Source organism: Loxodonta africana, chromosome 23 (genome assembly GCF_030014295.1).
Source record: "Loxodonta africana isolate mLoxAfr1 chromosome 23, mLoxAfr1.hap2, whole genome shotgun sequence".
Taxonomy (NCBI): domain Eukaryota; kingdom Metazoa; phylum Chordata; class Mammalia; order Proboscidea; family Elephantidae; genus Loxodonta; species Loxodonta africana.
The window spans coordinates 68,225,556-68,246,816 of NC_087364.1; the positions used below are offsets into that span (position 1 = coordinate 68,225,556).

Here is a 21,261-nt window from a genome sequence, read left to right on the forward strand (position 1 = left end):
CGAAAGAGTTGCGCATTACCATCCAGAGGGCTGGCGAGTCTCTTCTACCTCCCACCACACCTGGAACAAGGCTGTCAAGAGTAGGTGTTCCTAAGTGTCTCAGGCAGATAAGTGTCTGAGTTAGTGAAACTGGATGTAGAACCCAAATCTGCTGGGGGCTGTGACTGGTAGGTTCCCGACGTTTCACCTGCTCTTTAGCCCTCTCCCTACACTCCCCACTCCCTCCAAAGGTCCCCGCACAGAACCAAGATGGTGGGTCAAGACGGGGAAACAGGTCCGTTCTCTCCCCCGCGCGTGCGCGGTCGCCGGGCCGCGCAGGCGCATTCCTTCTTCCCTCCCGACCTTGGCGGACCGCGCCTGCGCACTGAGGCGCAACTCGCGGCTCCGGCTCGGCCTCGGGCTGACTGCAGTGTCGGCGTGAGAGCGGTCGGGGCGGCTGGCTCGTTCAAGATGAGGCTTCTGCTGCTTCTCCTGATGGCGGCGTCGGCGGTGGCCCGGAGCGAGGCCTCGGCCAACCTGGGCGGCATGCCCAGCAAGAGATTAAAGATGCAGTACGCCACGGGGCCGCTGCTGAAATTCCAGATTTGGTGAGTACGTCCGCCCCGCCGCGCCTCTGCTCGGCACTGCTCGCTACGCGAGGCCCCGGCTTTGCGGCCTAGCCGGCTGCGCCTTCCCTTCCCCGAGAAACTGCGCAGCGGCCTTGCGCAGCCTGCCTGCCCCGGGGCCGCCCTCCTTCGTCTTCACGCCTTTCTCCCTCGGCTCCTAGAACGGTGGGACGGGGAAGCCGGGCGCGAGGAGGCTGAACGCGGAGAGGCGAGGCCGTGGGGTCCGGGCAGTCCCGCCATGGCCACCGCGGCCGCCTGCGGAGGTGGGGATGAGTCGGCGCCTGTCGCCCTGCCGCATTCTCTCCGGGAGCCCTGCTGGGCGAAGGCTCGAGGCGGGACCGCGGGGTGACGGCGGAGTCGGGGGGCGCAGGGACGGAGGGGGCGCCAGGGCTGCGGAGGGGGCGCAGGGACGGAGGGGGCGCCAGGGCTGCGGAGGGGGCGCAGGGACGGAGGGGGCGCCAGGGCTGCGGAGGCGCTGGTTTTCATGTGGCGGTTCCCGAGTGTCAGACGGGGAGCGCGCGCTGCTCGTCCACTTTGATCTTTGCGCCCCGGCGCCGGCCTTCTCGCCCCCCCGCCCCCCGCAGCCCCCAAATTGGCTGCTCTGGCGTCTCTCTCTACCTTTCAGGTCTCTTCTTGGGCCTTCAGAGAAATAAACCCCCCTCCCCCGCAAAATGACAGTTTTCGACGCTGTTCAATAAGTGATGTTGTTTTTGCCTAGTTAAGTCTTTCATGGAAACTCTGGTGGCGCAGTGGTTAAGAGCTACGGCTGCTCACCAAAGGGTCAGCAGTTCACATCCAGCAGGCGCTCCTTGGAAACCCTTTGGAGCAGTTCTGCTCTGTCTTATAGGGTCGTTATGAGTCGGAATCGACTCGACGGCATCGGGTTTTGGGTTTTGGTTTAGTTAAGTATTAAGAGCAGGACATTGTTGCATGTTAATAGGTAAGTGGAGTTGAGGAAGATGTGAAAAGCCTTAAAAGATTTTCTTAAAAATTGAGGAAACGGGGATCCTGTACCCTAAAAGATGACGTTTTCTCAGGATGGGATAGTCAGTAAATCTTTAGGATCTTGGTAATTTGGATTATTGGTGTTGGCCATCATTGTATTTAAAATCAGCTTTTAAAACTTAATGTATTAACAATGAAAAAAATGAATCTTAAAAAAGCAGTTGCTAATAATTAATTTAGACTATAATTTTGCCCCAGAGTCGATTCCGACTCATAGCGACCCTGTAAGTATACTAAAATTTAGATTTTCTCTTTCCCCAACTAGCTTTTGTTTAATCTTAAAAGTTAAAAAAAAAAAAAAAATCAGTTTAAGGTGACCTCTAAGCCAGAGCGTCAAAATAAGATGTTGAGATCTTATTTACAGAATAAAAGCTAAAAACGTTTCAACTTCTTCCTGATTTAAAAAAAAAAAAAAGAGCTCCCTGTATTGGCATATATCATCTCATGTAAGAACACAGGTGTGAGTCATGACTTGACCATTCTATGCTATATTTATTTATTTATTTATTTATTTATTTATGGTCAGAAAGTGGTAGTCATCTTGCCAACCTGTAAAGATTGTTTTATGCTTTTGGATTTAAGTAATTAAAACAAGACAGCGGTTTCCAAGTTGTCGTTTTCTATTTTCCGCTTTCCCATCTCTTGATTTCTCATTTGTTTTTCCCGTTACTCTTCTTTTACAGTTGCGTTGTTCAAATATTTGACATGCCTTCCACTGAGAATATTCATAACAGGATTTTCAAAAGATGTAACCGGATGTAGGGAAGGGAATTTGGGTGCCTCAAATTAAACTTTTTAAAAGAGTTGTTAGTACTTTAGTTGACCTTTTTGTTTGTTCTTGCCTTAAGTACAGGCTTATCCCAGAAGTCTGATGCAGTTTTCTTCTGTAGCCACCCTGAGCATGTACATAACAAAAGAGCTTCAGAGAGATAACTTCATTTTTGCCCTACTCAAAACCAAACCAAACCTATAGGTCGGAGTAGAACTGCCCCATAGAGCTTCCAAGGAGCGCCTGGGGGATTTGAACTGCTGACCTTTTGGTTAGCAGCTGTAGCACTTAACCACTACACCACCAGGGTTCCCTATGGGCTATCTTTTGCTGCTTCTCCCCATCCCCTCGGGGATTATCTGTGTATGTCTTACTGCCTACCAGTCTATTCCCACTCTATTCTGACTCATTGTGACCCTATAGTAAAGCGAATCTTGGGTTTTTGGTTTTGGCTGAATCTCTTTGGCATTCACTTGCAAGTATGCTTGGGGAAGGACAGGAAGCTGATGGACTGTTGAACATACGTGAAAATTCTTTTCTACCTTTCAGAGCTCTTCTATTTGAAGTCTGAGTGCTCTAAAATGCAGTTTTTCATTAATCACCACTGTTAACAATCAGAAGAGAGCCATTGTTATCTTTTCAGTTGCTGTTATCCCATATTACCTTTTGCACAAGCATATTTTATTTTCTTTATATAATTTGAGTTCTGTCACCTGGTAACTGTATTACTTCTGTAATTGCTAATGGTACAAAATCGCAATACACTAGACAAATGCAGTTGAAGGGAGAGAGAATAGACTGGAAAAATAGCCTAAATGCTTGAAGAATAGCCTAAAACAAACTTTTCCTGTACTGTGTTCATGTGTTTTTTTCCCCCCCAATATTCATTCAACACCAGCTATGTTTCAGGGGCTAAAGATGTGATGAACAAGACAGATACAGCCCCTCAGGGAGCCTACAGAGACAGCACGGTAAAGTTCCCTTGCCACATTTTTCTTTCTTGTGATTTTTAGGTGCAAATGTATTCTATGAATTTGGGGTTATTGAGGAGAGGGGTGCTTAGGTGAAGAGGAAGTAGGCTGAGTGGGAATAGTTGAACTTATTAACCAGAAGCCCTGGCAGTTACTGCTTTCCATCCTATGTATATGTATGTTTACTTCATGTATGATTTAGCATGTAGCTGCTTCTACAGTATTCAGTCAGTTGCAGTTTAAAGAGATTACTGGCTACACTTCTTCACAGTTGATACTTGTTTTAACAGTGACAGTTGATACACTGAGAATAGTAAAAAATATATATATATAGTTTAAATGAAGATTTCAAGTATTAGCCCAATATAGCGGAATTTTCAAATTTTTGTTAATTTAACAATCAGCTTTTATAATTTTAGGGCAACTACAAACTGGAGTTTGAAGAGGTAAATAATTAAAAAACAGATTTTCGTTTAAATGTAAACAAACTCAGCCTTTGCTTTCATAGTATGGAGGTAAGAAAAAAGGACTCAAGACTGATTTGGATGCCAGTACTGATTAAAGTTCATAAAATGCTGAATTGACCAGATCTGAGAAATACTGAATTACTGAGATCATGTTAGTCATCGTAGGCTTAACCTGTTGCCGTGGAGTTGGTTCAGACTCCTAGCGACCATATGGGAGAGTAGAACTGCCCCATAGGGTTTCGAAGGCTGTAAATCTTCAGGGAAGTAGGCTGCTGCATCTTTTTTCTGTGAAGTGGCTGGTGGGTTGGAACCGCCAGCCTTTTGATTGGCAGCTGAGTGCTTAACCACTGCACCACCAGGGCTCCATTACAGATACAATACATATTCAGCAGAAATTTGAGTACCTACTATGTGCAGGCACTGTGCTTGGTGCTAAGAATTCAATTCAGTGCTCTCAGGGACTTCACAGGCTGGAGGAGAAGACAGCTGTTAATCCATAGACTACACACATATAAAATTGCAACTGTGTTATCTGCGTGCAGAAAGGTTATATAGTGGTATGAGGGGGACATAGTCAGGGACCAGGGGAGGGTTCCTTGAGGAAATGAACTTTTAACTGAGGTTTGAAGGATAAGTAAGACTTAGGCGCAGCGGTGAGAAAGAGCTTTCCAGGCAGTGGGGATAATAGGTGCAGTGGTCCTGTAGAGGGAGAGAGCGTAGCTTACTTGAGGCAGAGACTGTTGACCTCAGACCGTAGACAGGATGGCACAGCCCTTACAGAGTCTAGTAGGTCATGCTAAGGATTTTGGTCTTTACCCTAAAGAGCTGTGGAAACCCTTCAGTGTTGAATGTAGAATGAGGTGGGCAAGTGAGCATGATGAGATCTGATTGGCATTTTATAAAGCTCAGCTAGTTGCACTGTGTGGAGGAAACATTCTATGGGATAAAGAGTGAATGGGGGAAACCATTTAGGGCTGTTGCAGTTGTCAAGGCAAAGGTGATGGAGGTTGAAGAGATGAAAATAGAAGTCGAGAGAAAAGGACAGGTTTGAGAGAGCTTTAGGAGGTAAGCTAACTGCTCTTGGCGATGGATTATGTATTTGGGGGAGGGGTAGGCAGCATGTGTACCACTCGGAAGGAAAAATGCTGCTGTTGAAGCGATGACACACTAATGATTGTAAGACGAACCTTGATTTTTCAGAGATGCTAACTAAGTATGGAGTAATGTGCTTCTTGGAGTCATGAAATGCAGGAGTAAGGACCTTTAGAAGCTGGTCCAGGGTAGTAATAAGAGTGTCACTAGAGAACAAAAAAGGGTGGCAGCTACATCCCTCTACCAACAGGTTAGGTTTTTTAAATGCTGTGTTTGCATGGAATTTAGTCACGCATTTTGTTTTGTTTTGTTTTGTTTTGTTACTTCTGATACTGCTGTCATTAGTGCTGTGCTGAGAACTCTGAACCTTTGAAAGCTTTCCTCTTCGACTTTCAACTCTTTCAAAGCTTTAATAGTTTCCTGGTTATGAAAATAATTACATTTAAAAATAATTTTAAAAGGAGTATAAGGAAAAAAAAAAGTAAAAATTCCTCGTAACCGTCTATTAACGTTTTGATGGGCTTCCTTCAAGAGGACTGCCTACACAGACATACGCTATACAGTGTAGTTTTACATAAATAAGTTCTTAACTTGTATGCATCTTTCATCTTGCGTTTGCTTTTTTCCCTCCACTTTTTATGTCAGTAAACTATTCCATAATATGGGGATGCCTTTATTTTACCAACCTTTTAGTAGTTAACATTCAGTTTGGTCCTAATTTTTCACAAAATTACAGTGCTGAGATGCATACCCTTCAAATATCTCTGTGTACTTATCCAGTTATTTCCGTAAGTAAATCTGTAAAAGTAAAATGTATGTCAGAGGTTATCAGATTTTAAATTTCAAGGTAGGCAGCTTAGTTAATGCTCCTACTATAAGATCGTAGAATGTGTTGAGTCTGTGAAAATTTGTAGCTTTATTGCATTGTAATCGGAAGGTGACATGTGCTGTTTCAGCGTGTTGGATTTTCTTTGTGACGTAACAGACACGGTCAGTAGTTGTACATAGTCTGTGCGCTCTCGTAAGTCATGTATCTTCTATAGGAAAAAGAATCTCGTCTATGAAATCTGTCTTATTAATGTAGTAATATTCAGAGCCTTTATAATTTTTGTTATTATCACTGATTCAGTTTTCCACAACAGTAACATTCTTCTTAGGGCTTCAAGGTATGTTTGGTTTTCCCTTTGAGTTTTCTGGAAGCCCTTATCTTTTTATCATCCTTCTGCCTCTTGCAGACCATTCTTGGATGTAGACTCTCGTTTTGAATCTTTTGGTTGTGGTTTCTGCTCTTTTGTTTTGTGACTTTTTTTCCATAGTCCCTCAAAGTTTTTTTCTTTTCCTCCTTACTGTTTCTCAAACAAGATAAAAATAAACAACTTGAGATATTATCACCTGACAACTGTATCATCTCCAGTAGAATGTCACCAGCTCCAAGAAGGCCTAGGTTTTTGTCTGTTTTGCTCACTGCCATATCCCTGGAACAGTACCTGTCATCAGTCAGTGTTGAGAAAAATGAATGAATGCCCTGTGGTAGCCCACCGTAGTGGGCCCTGTGGTAGCCTCTGCCCCCTACTATTAAATTACTGACTGGAGTACAGATGACAGCTCCTGGTATAGCTCCTTTCTGACAGGCTTTTCCCTGGTTGGTCTCTGCTTTAGCTTGGTAGCTGTTATGCATAGGATGGTATAGATGTAAAACGTGAGTTTTGAACATACTCTGCTATCAGCAGTTCTCTTGTCCTGATGGGGCTAGGTTACACTTCCCAGAGTTCATTGTGCTGTTTGTTGCCAGTCCTCTTCCTGCTGTCCTGATTGCCCGACACACCCTTACCACTTACCCTGTTGGTGTTTTTCTTCCTTTCTTTCTATTCTTAAACAGCCTCTGCCAGGATATAGAAAAGTTGGGGATGGGAACACCTATAGTACTTTTACCCACTTCACTGAAGCCAAAGGACAACTAACTGCCTTACTCTCCCTTTGGGACAGGCCTTAGATCTGTGAGCTTTCAGACAGAAATTTTCCTAAAGCAGAGTTTAGGTAATTTTTCTTAATCCTGTTCCTTCTATCTGCTTTATAATGAATTATCATTTTCTCCTAGATTTTGTCATTAGACTCTTGGTTAGTGTCTCTCTCTCTCTCTATATATATATATTTGCCAACTGACTTTTTAAAAAATTTTGTAAAATATATTTAACATAACATCTGCCAATTCAACGTTTTTCACATAAACAATTCAGTGACACCAGTTGTATTCGTGTGGTATATTTTTGTCAATTTCTGTAATTTCAGAATTTGAGAGAAGCTATGAACCAGAAGATTCCTTAAAGATTTTTAGCAGTTTAATATTTTAGAAAAGTAATTCTGACTAGTAGAGAAAAATGAAAAGCAGATTAAATAGTATCAAAGATTCTTACAGCACTTGGAATAGGAATGAAAATGGAACCCATCTGTTTTTATTGTGATTGGTCTCTACTTTGGCGTTGCAGTACTTGCTTGAAGAAGGTGGCTTAACCTATCTGTAAGGATCTGTCATTACCAAGCCTAGTGTTTGTACCAAAGCACAACAACCTTTACTTCAGGAATGCTACTCGTTTCTTCACTTTGACAAGTGGTTAACTTGGGAAGCAGTTGTGTCACTGACCAGAGCTACTTAACAACCATGACTTGGTTACCTCAGCACCACCAGTCCTAGACATCACCAGTTTGCATCTTGGCGGGTAAGTCTAGTCTTAACATTAGCTAACGGTAGATCGGTTTGGTAGTTGCCATGAGTCATAATTGACTTGACAGCAATGGGTTCGTTTGGGGTTTTTTTTGGTCCATGTTTTTTTTTTCCATTTTACTGGTAGAAAAGATAGATTATTATTAAGAAAGGCTAGAATACAGGTAGTTTGACATTAAAAGAAATACGATATAAAGATCAGTGCGGTCAGCCCTTTCACTTTAACACTTGTGTTTATAATTTGTCCTACACCGCTAGCTGGGCTTGCTTACATGTTAGCTTATCATTGTTCCCCAGGGCTTGCTCTGTGTTTGTCTCTTAGCTATGCTGTGAACTCCTTTAGGAAAAGAAGCTGACAGAAGTATTTTACTCGTCTAGAGTGTCTGAGTGCTGTTAGCATTCTTCTGGTAATGGTGATAATGGCTTACCTACATATGTGCGTCACTTTCACGTGCCTTATCTCTTGTGGTGAAAACTGTTAACATGCTCAGCTGCTAACCAAAAGTTTGGCAGTTTGAGTTCCCCCTGGGATGCCTCAAAAGAAAGACCTGGCAATCTACTTTCGAAAAATTAGCCATTGAAAACCTACAGAGCACAGTTCTACTCTGACAAACGTGAGATCGCCATGTGTCAGAAGCAACTAGTTGTTTTTTATCTCGTGTGTACCATATTTGTTGTATGTTGGAGTCATTCTCCTCATTATGCAAAAGCGGGTATGTGACAAAAACCATAAAAACCAAACCCATTGCCATGAAGTCAATTCCAACTCGCAGCGACCCTATAGGACAGAGCACAACTGTCCCATAGGGTTTCCAAGGCTGTGAATCTTTATGGAAGCAGACTGTCACCTGTCACATCTTTGTACCTTGGAGCAGCTGGTGGGTTCAAACTGCTGACCTTTCAGTTTACCAGCTGAACACTTAACCACTGCGCCACCAGGGCTCATGGATATGTGACAAAGGAAGGTTAATTGGCTTGACCATTTTCTTGTGGTTGGTTAGTGAGAGAGCTGATATATATATGTGTGTGTATATGTATGTATATTTTTTTCCATTGCTCATTCTTTCTACCCTGAATATCCTTTGTTTTATTGAGGAGAACTGGACTTTGGAGTCTTACATAATTTGGGTCCGAATTTTGCTCTGTCGCCTGTTAGCTGTATGACCATAAGCAAGTTAACCTCTCTGAACTTCAGTTTCCTCATCTATAAATGGAGATGATAAAACTTCACAGGATTGTCTTGAGGGTTAATTAAGAATACACATAGATAGTTTGGGCACACAGGTGTTAAATAAATTTTAATCATTTTCCCACTGGATAAGTCAGAAGAAAAACAAGACTTGAAAGTGGTAGGACTAATTTTGGAGCCCTGGTGTCGCAATGGTTAACAGCTTGGCCTGCTAACCAAAACGGCAGCAGTTCAGATCCACCAGTCACTCCTTGGAAACCTTAATGGGGCAATTCTACTCTCCTGAAGGGTTGCTATGATTCGGAATCAACTTGAAGGCAATAGGTTTGGGGTTTTTTTGTTTTGTTTTGCTTTAGGAGCATTTTGGCCATAATTTTGTTTTGCTCATTTAGCTCAAAAAAGCTATCTTTGTTAAATTTTGTATTAACCCCTAAACTTCATTTTGTTTTAATTTTTTTTATTCTTTTAATCAGTTTATTTTTGGTTATGCGGTTGTGCTTATTCTTTAAAAATACCATCTAAACCCAAAAAGTACTTCCGTGTGATTATCGTTATTATATGCCGTCAAGTCGGTTCTGACTCATAGCGACCCTGTGTACAACAGAATGAAGCGCTGGTCTGTGCCATCCTCACAGTTCTTAGGCTTGAGCCCATTGTTGCAGCCACTGTGTCAGTCCATCTTGTTGAGGGTGTTCCTCCTTTTCGCTGAGCCTGTGCTTTGCCAAGCATTATGTCCTTCTCCAGGGACTGGTCCCAGCTGATAACACATCCAAAGTATGTGAGAGATAGTCTCACCATCCTTGCTTCTAATGAGTGTTCTGGCTGTACTTCTTCCAAGACAGATTTGTTTGTTGTTCTGACAGTCCATGCTATACTCAGCATTCTTCGTCAGCATCATAATCCAAAGGCATCAATTCTTCAGTCATCTTTATTCATTGTCCAGCTTCTGCATACACATGAGGCCGCCAGTCGTGGCTTGGGTCAGGCACCTTAGCCCTTAAAGTGATAATCTTTGCTTTTTAACACTTTAAAGAGATCTTTTGCACCAGATTTACCTAATGCAATGCGTTGTTTGATGTGCATCGATTGTGGATCCAAGTAAATGAAATCCTTGAAAACCTCAGTTGTTTCTTTGTTTATCATGATGTTCCTTATTGGTCTAGTTGTGAGGACTTTTGTTTTCTTTATGTGGAGGTGTAATCCATACTGAAGTCTTTGTCTTTAATCTTCATCAGTAAGTGCTTCAAGTCCTCTTCTCTGTTCAGCAGGCAAAGTTGTGTTATCTGCATATCGCAGGTTGTTAATGAGTCTTCCTCCAATCCTGATGCCCTGTTCTTCTTCATATAGTCCAGCTTCTTGGATTATGTGCTGGGCATACAGATTCAATAAATATGGTGAAAGGATACACAACCCTGACGCACACATTTTCTGACCTTAAACCACACTGTATCCCCTTAAACCACACTGTATCCCCTTGTTCTGTTCGAATGACTATTTCTTGGTGTAAGTACAGGCTCCTCATGAGCAACTGAGCGTTTTGGGATTCCCATCCTTCACAGTGTTATCCATAATTTGTTATGGTCTATACAGTTGAATGCCTTTACGTAGTCAATAAAGCACAGGTAAACATGTTTCTGGTATTCTCTGCTTTCAGCCAAGATCCACCTGACATCAGCAGTGACAGCCCTTGTTCCGTGTGCTTTTCTATCTGGCTTGAATTTCTGGCGGTTCCCTGTCAAAGTACTGCTGCAATAGCTTTTCAATGATCTTCAGCAAAATTTTACACGTGTGTGATATTAATGGTATATTTGATATATATATATGTACTAATGATAGTATGTCATATATTAATGGTATATTTCTAAGGTAGATATTTTAAAAGATACTTTCTTACTAGAATTATTTGTGACTCCAGGCAGAATCCCTCATACCTTCCTGTCATACCTGGGTAGCATTTACTCTCATTCTCTCTCTACCTTATTTGAGATGAGATAGTCAGGAAGAGTGAAGCTTTTGAGAATTTTAAGCAGAACTAGACCTGATGGACATACTAATTTAAATTTTCCATCACTGCTACAGCACGCTTCTGTGACACTTTAGAAAAGCAGGCTAATATAGGACTTTGGGAGTGGCTTCGGTTCTGAGTTAGTAGGGTGTCCAGGGGATGTAGTCTCAGGAGTCCCTCCAGTCTCAGTCAGACCAGTAAGTCTGGCCTTTTTTGTGAATTTGAATTTTGTTCTATATTTTTCTCCCACTCTGTCAGGGACCCTCTATTATGATTCCTGTCAGAGTGGTCGGTGGTGGTAGCTAGGCACCATCTAGCTCTTCTGGGCACAGGCCGGTGGTGGCAATGGTTTATGTGGTCCATTAATCCTTTGGACTAATATTTTCCTTGTGTCTTTGGTTTTCTTCATTCTCCTTTGCTCCGATGTTATGGGACCAATAGATGTGTCTTAGATGGCTGCTCAAAAGCTTATAAGAACCCAGAGACTACTCACCAAAGTAGGATGTAGAACATTTTCTTCACAAACTATGTTATACCAGTTGCCTAGTTGTCCCCTGAGACCATGGTCCTCAGCCCTAGTTACTTGGTCCCTTAAGGTGTTTGGATATGTCAAGGAAGCTTCTATGACTGTGCCCTCTTTGTGTATTCTATTATGTATGTGGAAAGCATTTTTTATTAACAGATTTACATGGTATGTAGGCACTCAATAAAAGTGACAGTAAAGGCATGCAATAAATGGTGATTTATCTGCATTTTGAAGGAATTATGTCTCTTGTCAAATCCTTCACATACTACTACATATTTTTATTAGTGTTTCAATACATTTTTGAGGTATTAGTCACATGCCATAAAATTCACTCAGTGAATTTTTATAAGTTATCAGGAAGACTGACAAAAAAGTAAAATACAGCAATTCGCCAAACTAGAAAGGTCTCTTGGCCGCTTTGTTTATTGCTTTCCTGTTTGTCTTACACTTTTACCTGTTGGTTGTAAATTGATTTCAGGTGACGTTGGAATAAACTCGTAATAAAGTCGAGACTCAGAACCTCTTAGAAGCCACTTTAGGCTGTGTGTGTGTGTGCTCGTGTATTCACAGAGGAAAGGGGATCGCTTGGTTTCATAGAATACACTCCTTTCACCTGTTAAGCTGCCACCTCTTTCGTGATGTTTTTGCAGCTTTTTAAAAAGTCAGGCAAGTTCCAGTCCACATTTTTTGTCGTCATCCAAAATGTGTGCACACTCCCTGTTTGCAACTTAAAAAACAAGAATAAAACACCAGATAAATTCATTATTCAACTCCTGAATGTCTGCTTTCTGGTGTGGTTTATAGAAAACCTTGTTCAGGTTTGATTGCTTAAAACACTTAGAGTGAGTCATGCAGCACGCATCTATTACCTCTTTCTCTACCAAAACAGGTTCTGTCTAAAAATGCAGCAGTCCGTTTTCAGTGACCAGTGAGCTGTTGATCACTGATGTGGACAGTTAGAAACCACAGGATTTACAAAGTGTCTTCCTGATATTCTTGGTAGACAGGGGAACAGTAGTTGAAATTCTTGGGATGCAAGTAAGAGAAACCCATTTGAGGTGGTTTTAAAAAATTGCAAATGCATTAAAAGATTTTTAAAATGATAGTCATGGAATCCAAAGGCCGAGATGAAGGCAGCAGGGCCTCAGGAAGGGCTGAAAAGGGAACTGGAACGCCTGAGGAGGCGTCCCTCTTTCTCTGATTCACATCAGTACTTAGTAAAATGTAGTTGTTTTCTCTTCCTCAAAGATCGGCTTGTCTCCTCTTCTCAGTCCTGTCGAAGGATTATGGCCCCCACCCCTTCCCCTCCAGTTCTGATGTGAAATGTTTACCTGTGTGGGCAGTTCTTCATTCCTGGAGAAGGGACTCGGCCTCCCGGTGAGAGGTTGCCATTTCTGGAACATTCCCGATGGCAAGGGGTTGGGTTGCTGTGTAAATATAGCTGCCAGGAACCAACTGGGATGAGAGGGCAATCATGGGGGCTGTGGGGAGGTTGGAGTCATTGTGAATAAAAGGGAGGGTTGAGTTCAGGAGATGCTGAGGATAGAAGAAATCACAAGTATTTGTTTCGTAACAGTAAACATTGATTTTGCCCATGTCGTCCTTTATTATATGAGAAGGATGTGGCTGGTTGGGGATTGAGATCAGCTGGCATTTTGTCTACAGTTAGAGAGAGGCAGTAGAGAGAAGGGAGACGTGGGGTGCTTGGCATTGTGAATTAATTAGGAGGCTTGGAACACAGGATGGGCTTAAATGCACAGAACCTATTTGAAATACTCAAGTGGACAAAAGGTTTTTCTGGAATTGCTAAATTTCCTTTCTGTTCACTAGATATAGATCATCTGATATGTAAATAAGTTCTTTCAGAAAAATATTGTTTGGTATGAAAAATATTTTCAGTGGAGCAGTCGTAGCCGTTAACTCCATGGAGCAGGTATCTCTGCATTACTGGCAGGGCATTTGCACTTTGACTGGGAACTTACGTTTAAGATTCCAGTTCAAGGTTTAGGCTTACTCCTTAGCGCCTTTGGCCCAGGGCCCGAGGGAACAAACGGGCAGCTGCAGCAGTATATTTTTAGTGTGCTCACGTATTGTTGAAGGAACGCTGGGGGTCTGACAGTTTTACTCACTGACCCAGAAAAAGTGGAATAAGTTGAAAGAGCTGGGCGTGGTGGAAGAGGTAGAGTGATGACTGGCGCCTTACTGTGAGCGCATTTCACATAACGTTTTGTTCACCTCGGTAAACGCTAGGTATGTCTCACTTTGAAAAACATCCGTTGGCAGTAGTAATTACTTTTCTCAAAACAGAAAAATTATCTTGGGTAGGGCAGTTCTTACAAGCCTGGAGGCAGATATAAGGAGGGAATATGCATAAGCAAACTTGTCCGAAAATACACTGTGATAGTCTTATAAACTGATACAAAAAGCAGGGGCAGGTAAGTATGACAGCTCAAAATATGCAGAAACACGTGAGTAGATATTTGCTGCTGGCTAACAAGAACCCAGATCTGTAAAGCTTGATATTTTTGTTTTTATAATTTATTTTTTGTCATTGAGAATATACACTGTAAAACAGACACTATTGAACAGTGTCAACATGAACAGTTCAGTGACATTGATTACCCTCTTCTGAATTGTTCCTCCCCCATGAACAGAAACTCACAGCCCTCTAACTTTCCTGTCTGATTTTTCAAGCTGCTGTTGTCGGTTTGATCCCAAATAGATAGATCTTAAAAGGGCATAATGGTCAAGGCAGACATTCTTTACTGTTAAAGCTGAAGTATTTTCTGGTTTTAAGAAGCCTTCAGGGGATATCTTTGCTTTAAGGTTTAAAGGTTATCTCAGGACAGTAGTTTTTGGGGATTCAGCCAGCCTCCATCGCTCCGGAAATGCTGGATTCCATGAAAATGTGAAATCTTATTCTGCACTTTGCCCCTTTTGATCAGGATTCTTCTATAGAATCTTTGATCCGAGTGCTCAGTAATGGTAGCTGGGCACCATCGACTTCTCCGGGTCTGTGGTGGAGGCAGTTTTCCACGCACTCCATCTCTTCCTCCTCTTCCTGACTCTGCTTCTTCCTCGGTTGCGCCAGGTGAGTAGAGTCCAGTTGCTGTGCCTTGGATGGTGGCCCCCTGGAAGTCTTTAAGACCCCAGGCGCTATGCGGTGAACTAGGACCCAGAACAGAAGCACTGAACACAATATTGGGCCAGTTAACTGGGATGTCCTCTGAAACCATAACCCTGAGCCTCCAACTAAGGAGCCAGATCCCAGGAGGTATTCGGTTGTGCGTAAGCAGCCTCAGCAGCTGCTCTTTGTTGTTGTTGTTGTCGTCATTGTTGTAAATATATCTGTCAGACAGCTTTTACCAATTCACTTTTTCACATGTGGATAACTTACTGACAGCAGTTATGTTAATCAGCTGTGCAACCCTACCCTTAACGAGATTTTCCCATCTCAGCCTCACGTCTTCAGGCTCTGTCCACGTTGTGGCGTGTATCAAGACCTCATCTCACCGGCTGAGTAGCAGTCCACTGTGGAGCTGCCACGTTTGTTTATTCGTCCGACGGTGGGCATTTGGCTTTGTCCACCTCTCGGCTATTGTGAATAGCGTTGCGGTGAACATTGGTGTACGTGTATCTGTTTGAATCTCTGCTTTCAAGTCCTTTGGGTGTATACCTAGGAGTGGAATTGCTGGATCATGCGGTAGTTCTGTTTTTATTTTTCTGAGGAACCACAAAGCTTACTTTTTTAATGGAAGTATTTATGGGGTGTGGGGGGAGTGTAACTTAATGTGAAAAATTTCAAACTTGTACAAAACCTCGCCGTACCCATCATCCAGCTAGTCGTTAATTTGTGACTGATCTTGAGAAACATTTATTTTTAATCTTGGTAATAATTTTTAGGCTTTGGGTAACTGCAAAATAAATTTTGGTGTGTGCTACACCACTTAATGGAAACACTTATCTTTCCGCAGCGTCTCCTGAGGTTATAGGCGGGTGTTCGAGGAGTACATGCGGGTTATTAGCCAGCGGTACCCAGACATCCGCATTGAAGGAGAGAATTACCTCCCCCAGCCAATATATAGGTAAGTGCATTTCACTAACTGGAAAAGAAATTACTTGACTTTATAAATTGTGAATTGGTTGAATTAACTTTCTTTGGTTTGTGTAATTTCTTTATTGGTTATATTAATATACAGAGTTAATTTGACCCGAATATAGATGGCTTCTTGTGTAAGAACGGAAAGAGGAGGAGGGTCATTTCAAAGATGCCAGTCCTTCTAAAGATGTGTTTTCTTTTGTACTTTTTATTGTGGAAATAAGCCAAGAACTCCCAAATCCTTATGGAAAGTCAGTGGTATTAAATACTGTACTTTATTAAAATACTAGTATTTTAAAAGGTCCTGTGTAAGTTTGAGTTAACTTTTTTTTATCGATTTAAAAGATATTAAACACTTTTTTTTTTTTTTAACTGCAAATAAACTTTGGCTACCAGCTTCTTCTCAATTGTAATTAGTAACTTTCAGATTTGGTGTCTAGAAATATCTGTACACATGTATTTGCCTGTAACCTTGAAGTAGAGGAGAAATTGTGACTTCTGATGCATCTTTTCTTTTTTGATAGACACATAGCATCTTTCCTGTCAGTCTTCAAACTAGTATTAATAGGCCTAATAATTGTTGGCAAGGATCCTTTTGCTTTCTTTGGCATGCAAGCTCCTAGCATCTGGCAGTGGGGCCAAGAAAATAAGGTATGTCGCTTAATCACTTTGCTGGCTGGAGATGTTCAGGTTGTCAATGAGAATGTTCTAATGTATTTGCATTTTGAGTGGCTGTACTGATTCACCTGTTCACTTGTGTTAATTTAACTTAAACCGCTTTTTGTCTCTGGGCAAGCTACTTAACCTCCTTGGGTCTCAGTCTCCTTATCTGTATATTAAGAATGATTAGGTTTTACATTTATTATTTTTGGGTGGAGAGGGCAGGGAGGTAGTACTGTTAGTAGAATCTGGGCACAAAATAATTTAATGCTGAATTTCGGTTATACAACTTAGATTCAGGTCATATCCAGCAAAACATATACACATAGAAGGGGCCCTTTTTCCTGATTAACATGGGCGTGTTCATATTTAAAAAGGGGGTTTCCACTAATTTGTTCTTGCCAAAACTACTCTCTTAAAAAAAAATTGTCATGTAGACCTGTTTGTCAAATTGCCTGCAGGATTTTGTGCTATCTTTTATTTGTAGGTTCTTGCTGCAGTATATGTTCTGTTTAGATCTCTCTTAGGTTCATCTGTCTTACTTAAAATCATCTTTTCTGGAGGGCGTATCTTTCTGCTATCAGAAGTGAAGCTAATTTCATTTCTTTTTTGGACAAGAATGCTTAGGTTTCCTTCTGTGAAGTATTTTTATTTTGGGGTCCTCCATCTGGACTGCACTTTAGTTCTAGGCTGAGACTACCTTTAGCAGAATCCTACATAACTTTTCTTTTTTCTTTGGGAACCACTTATTTCTAACAACAGGTAAGGCTACTTAGCAAACCTCCGCAAGTGCTACCTCTAATTGAAGTGTGTCCCTGCCCTGTTACTAATGAAATGCTGATGTGCAAAAGGTTAAGGATTAGCAGTAGAACACTTACTGATACTGTTTCATGCTGTGTTTATGAATTCTGTTGACTCCAAGTTCTCTTTAGTGCATTTTACTTTTGTAGCCATACATTCCGTTATTGATCTCATATATAATGGGAATGTACTTTGAAAGTTGTAGCTTTTATGACAGCTTCCTGTGTTTGACAGATTGCCTTAAAGAATCGATGTAAATATACTGAAGAACCTTGTCGATTGTTCTGCAAGAAATGCTGGGGTAGCCACTGTGAATCAAAATGCACCTACCTCAGGCGGGGCAGGGAGAAAGCTCTCATCTACTGTGGGCATTTTGGTTTCTTTTTCTGAAACAGTTTTAGCTGTGGATTGGCATCCCTGCTGCATCCTGCGTTAATCTGGTGATTTTGTTAAAGTAAAACCTTCCTGTCCAACAGAGAGCTTCTAGTTTCTTTTGGGAAGGTATAGATTTGCTTTCAAAAGGTAGATAAATGAACCTTAATTTGCCACTGCTTTCTATCCTACTTTTTTTTCTTAATATGACTTAAAATAAGTTACTTGGAACGTGGATAGATTGTATTGACTATTAAAATAAGCTTAGTAGCAATGAGATGTTCACATAGAATTGCTTATCATTGCATCACTAGTCTCTTGTGAATTCCTACATTATAAAAATGGTAAAATCCGTCTTTCTAAAGTAGATTTAAAAAGACCATTTGCCAAATAAAATATGAGATTTTGTATTAAAAAGATTGCTGTGTCTCAAATTGTCTCGTTTTGACTTCAGTGTGACTTTGCCTGTCGTGCTAAACTGTATTTTCCCTCAGGTCTATGCGTGCATGATGGTTTTCTTCTTGAGCAACATGATTGAGAACCAGTGTATGTCAACGGGTGCATTTGAGATAACCTTGAATGGTGGGTTCTGAATAATTTGCATTTTGTGATAAATTTAAAATGATGTATAATTAGCATTAGGCTTTCCTTTTTTTTGTAATGAGGGAAACTTTAATGTTCAATAAAAGTATATTTGAAAGAAACTTGAAACTTCAGGGTATAGAATAATTTATGAAATTTCAATATATTCTGTCTTTACCTCTACTTGAACTTCGTATTTTGGAATTCTTTGGAGAGTTGGCCTTCATATGCTGAATTCTCTCTATATACAGCCCTTCCCTACGCCTGTGGTTTATAATAATAGCTGTATGATGACAAGTCCTGAATGTATAGCTCTGGTCTGTACCAGGCCTGTCTTCTAGGCCATACCCAGGAGTCTGAAAGTACAACCCGGCCCCAAAGTTAACTCTTGATCACCTCTGCTTCCTGCAAGTCCTATTCACCCCAGCTTGCTCTTCCATCGGCATTTCTGAGTTAATGACACCATCATCTGTCCACCCAGTTGGCCGGGTCAGAAACCTGGGGGAACAGCTCCATCTCCCTTTCTCCCCATGTCTGATGGACTACTGAGTCTTATCAGTTCTGCATCCTAAATTTCTCAGACATCTGCTTCTGTTCATCTTTACTGCCACCACCCTAGTCCAGGCCACAATTATCTTGTTCCGCTCCAATCCATTCTCTAAACCAGGAGCTGGCAAGTATGGCCCATGAACTAAGAATTGTTTTTATGTTTTTTAATGGTTGAAAAAAAATAGGAGAATATTTTCTGATGCATGACGGTCATATAAAATTCAAATTTCAGTGTCTGTGAATTAAGTTTTCAATTTCGTGAATGAAAAGTTTGTGGAAATATGTTTTCTTTCTGGTTATGTAAGTATTTATCTGATATCTTTGATCTTACATCCTGTGTAATACCCTTGAGTGGTGGTGACGGAGACCGTATATCATCCAGAGCCGGACACATTTGTTGCCTGGCCCTTCATAGCTCGTCAGCCCCGACCCCATCCCTGCCCACCTCTCTCCAGCCTCCTTTCTGCCTTTCCTCTCCTGCTGCCCTGACAAGCTCCCTGAATGTGACAAGCTCCTTCCAAATCTTTTCTCTTCCCTCTGCCTCAAAGGTTTTCTGGGTTTCTGTTCCCATGACCCCCATTCTATCTTGGTGACTTTGTCTTTTAGCTCTCCATTTAAATGGCATTACTTCTCTGGCCAGTCAGTGTGGGAGGCGTGCATTGTACATGCCCCTCGTAGCACTGTAGCACCTTCTAGTTTTAGTTCTTAGCACTTGGCAGAATGGTCATTTTATAGTTATTTGTGTACTTCTGTTTCCCCTGCTAGAATGTAAATCCGTAAGGGCGAGGAAATTACCTCTTTTGCTTACGTTTGTATCCTCAGTGTGTACATAGACACTCTATAAGTATTTGTGAAATGAATGTCCATTACAGACTCTTAATATTTTCTTTGTGATGCGGGTTGTGCCGTTTATTTTTATAGATGTCCCCGTGTGGTCTAAGCTGGAATCTGGTCACCTTCCATCCATGCAACAGCTTGTTCAAATTCTTGACAATGAAATGAAGCTTAATGTGCATATGGATTCTATCCCACACCATCGATCATAGCCCCACCTTTCAGCACTGGAAACTCTTTTGTAAGTACTTTAAAAATACAATTACTCTGTATAGGTTTCATTTCATTCTCATCACTAATCAGCAAGTTACTAGAAATTACATGACTTTCCAGCTTAAGATTTCACAGATGTATGTTTTCTTCATTAAAATTTATTAGCAAATCAAGAGAGTTTGGACCTGTCAAAATTAAGTAAGGTTGTCTGTATAATTTTATCTTCAAAGCTTAATAATTCAAAGCTTTAACACCTTTTCCTTGGCTGTGAACTCAAAATGGGCAGAGTTGATATGTTGTGTTAGAGTATGCATGGACATATATCCTCTCCTCAGTCTGGAATAATTAGCTCCTAAGAGTACACACATTCTTTGTGCAAATTCAGGATAAAATGTGTGTGACCATGGAGAGGTCTTGACTTTTGCTTAGCAGTGATGTTCTCAGTTCTTTTGCGGTTAACGAATTCACTTTCTGAAGGAAAGAGGAGTGATTTTTAAATAAAACGTTCCTTTTCTGTGTCTCTTTCAGACATTAAGGGATTTTTTCAAGAGCAGCGTGACTGACATTATGAAGGCCTGTACTGAAGACAGCGAGCTGTTAGTACAGACCAGATGCTTTTTTGGCAGGCGCGTTGTACCTCTTGGAAAACCTCAGTGCAAGACGGTTTGTCAGTGCTGGCACATCTTGGAGTTCTGCACGTCCGTGGAGTGCAATAATACTGTACAGCTTCCTTTTTTATTTTAATTCAGCCAGTTCATAGTTTAAAAAGTAAACATTACTACTCGTAACTTTTTCTTTTGGTCGTATTTGAAAAAGTAGGAAATTGAGTTATTGTTTGATTTTTTTCCCCCCCAAAGATGTCTGTTAAATCTGTTGTGATTTTGTATGAATTTTTCCTTTTTGTAGTTTAAACTAGATCTCTTTGGGGATAGAGCTGTAGTTCCCAAATACTTTATAAGAGCTTTATCAGACATCTCTAATTTGGTCGTGTCCAATCTATAAAGATTTCAAAATACTGCAGATCGTGAACAGTGCATTATACAAGATTACGGAGGGAAATCCTATATCCAGAGTACTCTATCAGTTTGTGTGTATGTGTGTATGTGTGATTACCAGAGAACTACTAAAAGACCAATTGCTTTTTAAACCTTATTGTGTAGTTCAAGTGTCTTGCCTTGACCAGTCTAATGAGTTGATTAACTGGGCCTTTATACTTAACTAAATAAAAAACCAAGCAGATACAAGTTAAATAAAAAGTTTCAATTTGTTGTGCAGTGTGTACCTGTTAGCACTGTATTTGTCTGCCTCCGTTTTTGCTTTTGACTGAACGGGTTAACTTGATAAGGGATACATGTTCCGTTCACACACAAATCAGAGGTTCGTGTGCTGGTTTTGAGGTAATTAAACCTTAACCTCACTAAGGAGAGTTTAGTGGAACTTCTACAACTTGGATATTTGGTGAATGGTGAGCACTTGACCAATAATTTAATTTGTCTAACATACCAGAATTTTATTGTATTTTAGGAGCAATTTTGAAGATTTTTTACTCAGTGAATTTAATGTTTTTTCAGAGTTTTTAAAACTTAAATTGATGAAGACTAAGACTAATTCAGCAGAATAGGATCATAATGTAGAAAAATACAATGAGTCATAATAGCATTCATGACATACCCTGGCATCCGCAGAGGAGGAGTAGAAGTGGTGGAGCCAAAAGTAAGCATAGATTTGTTAGTGGAAGTGAAGCGGGTTGTAAACAAGGTAGGAGTAATTCAGCACTCAGGCCACCTCACACCTAGCACA

The 21,261-nt window shown here is 41.2% G+C and overlaps 1 protein-coding gene across 1 annotated transcript; it reads left to right on the plus strand.

Annotated features, from left to right (window-relative positions):
* The first annotated feature begins 388 nt into the window (after positions 1 to 388).
* On the plus strand, positions 389 to 20,717 carry SELENOT (selenoprotein T). Its single transcript, XM_003416156.4, has 6 exons — positions 389 to 587; positions 15,326 to 15,436; positions 15,975 to 16,101; positions 17,778 to 17,865; positions 19,336 to 19,489; positions 19,990 to 20,717. Exons 1-5 carry the CDS (start codon positions 451 to 453, stop codon positions 19,458 to 19,460), a joined length of 588 nt encoding a protein of 195 aa, XP_003416204.2. The 5' UTR covers positions 389 to 450; the 3' UTR covers positions 19,461 to 19,489; positions 19,990 to 20,717.
* The last annotated feature ends 544 nt before the right edge of the window (positions 20,718 to 21,261 follow it).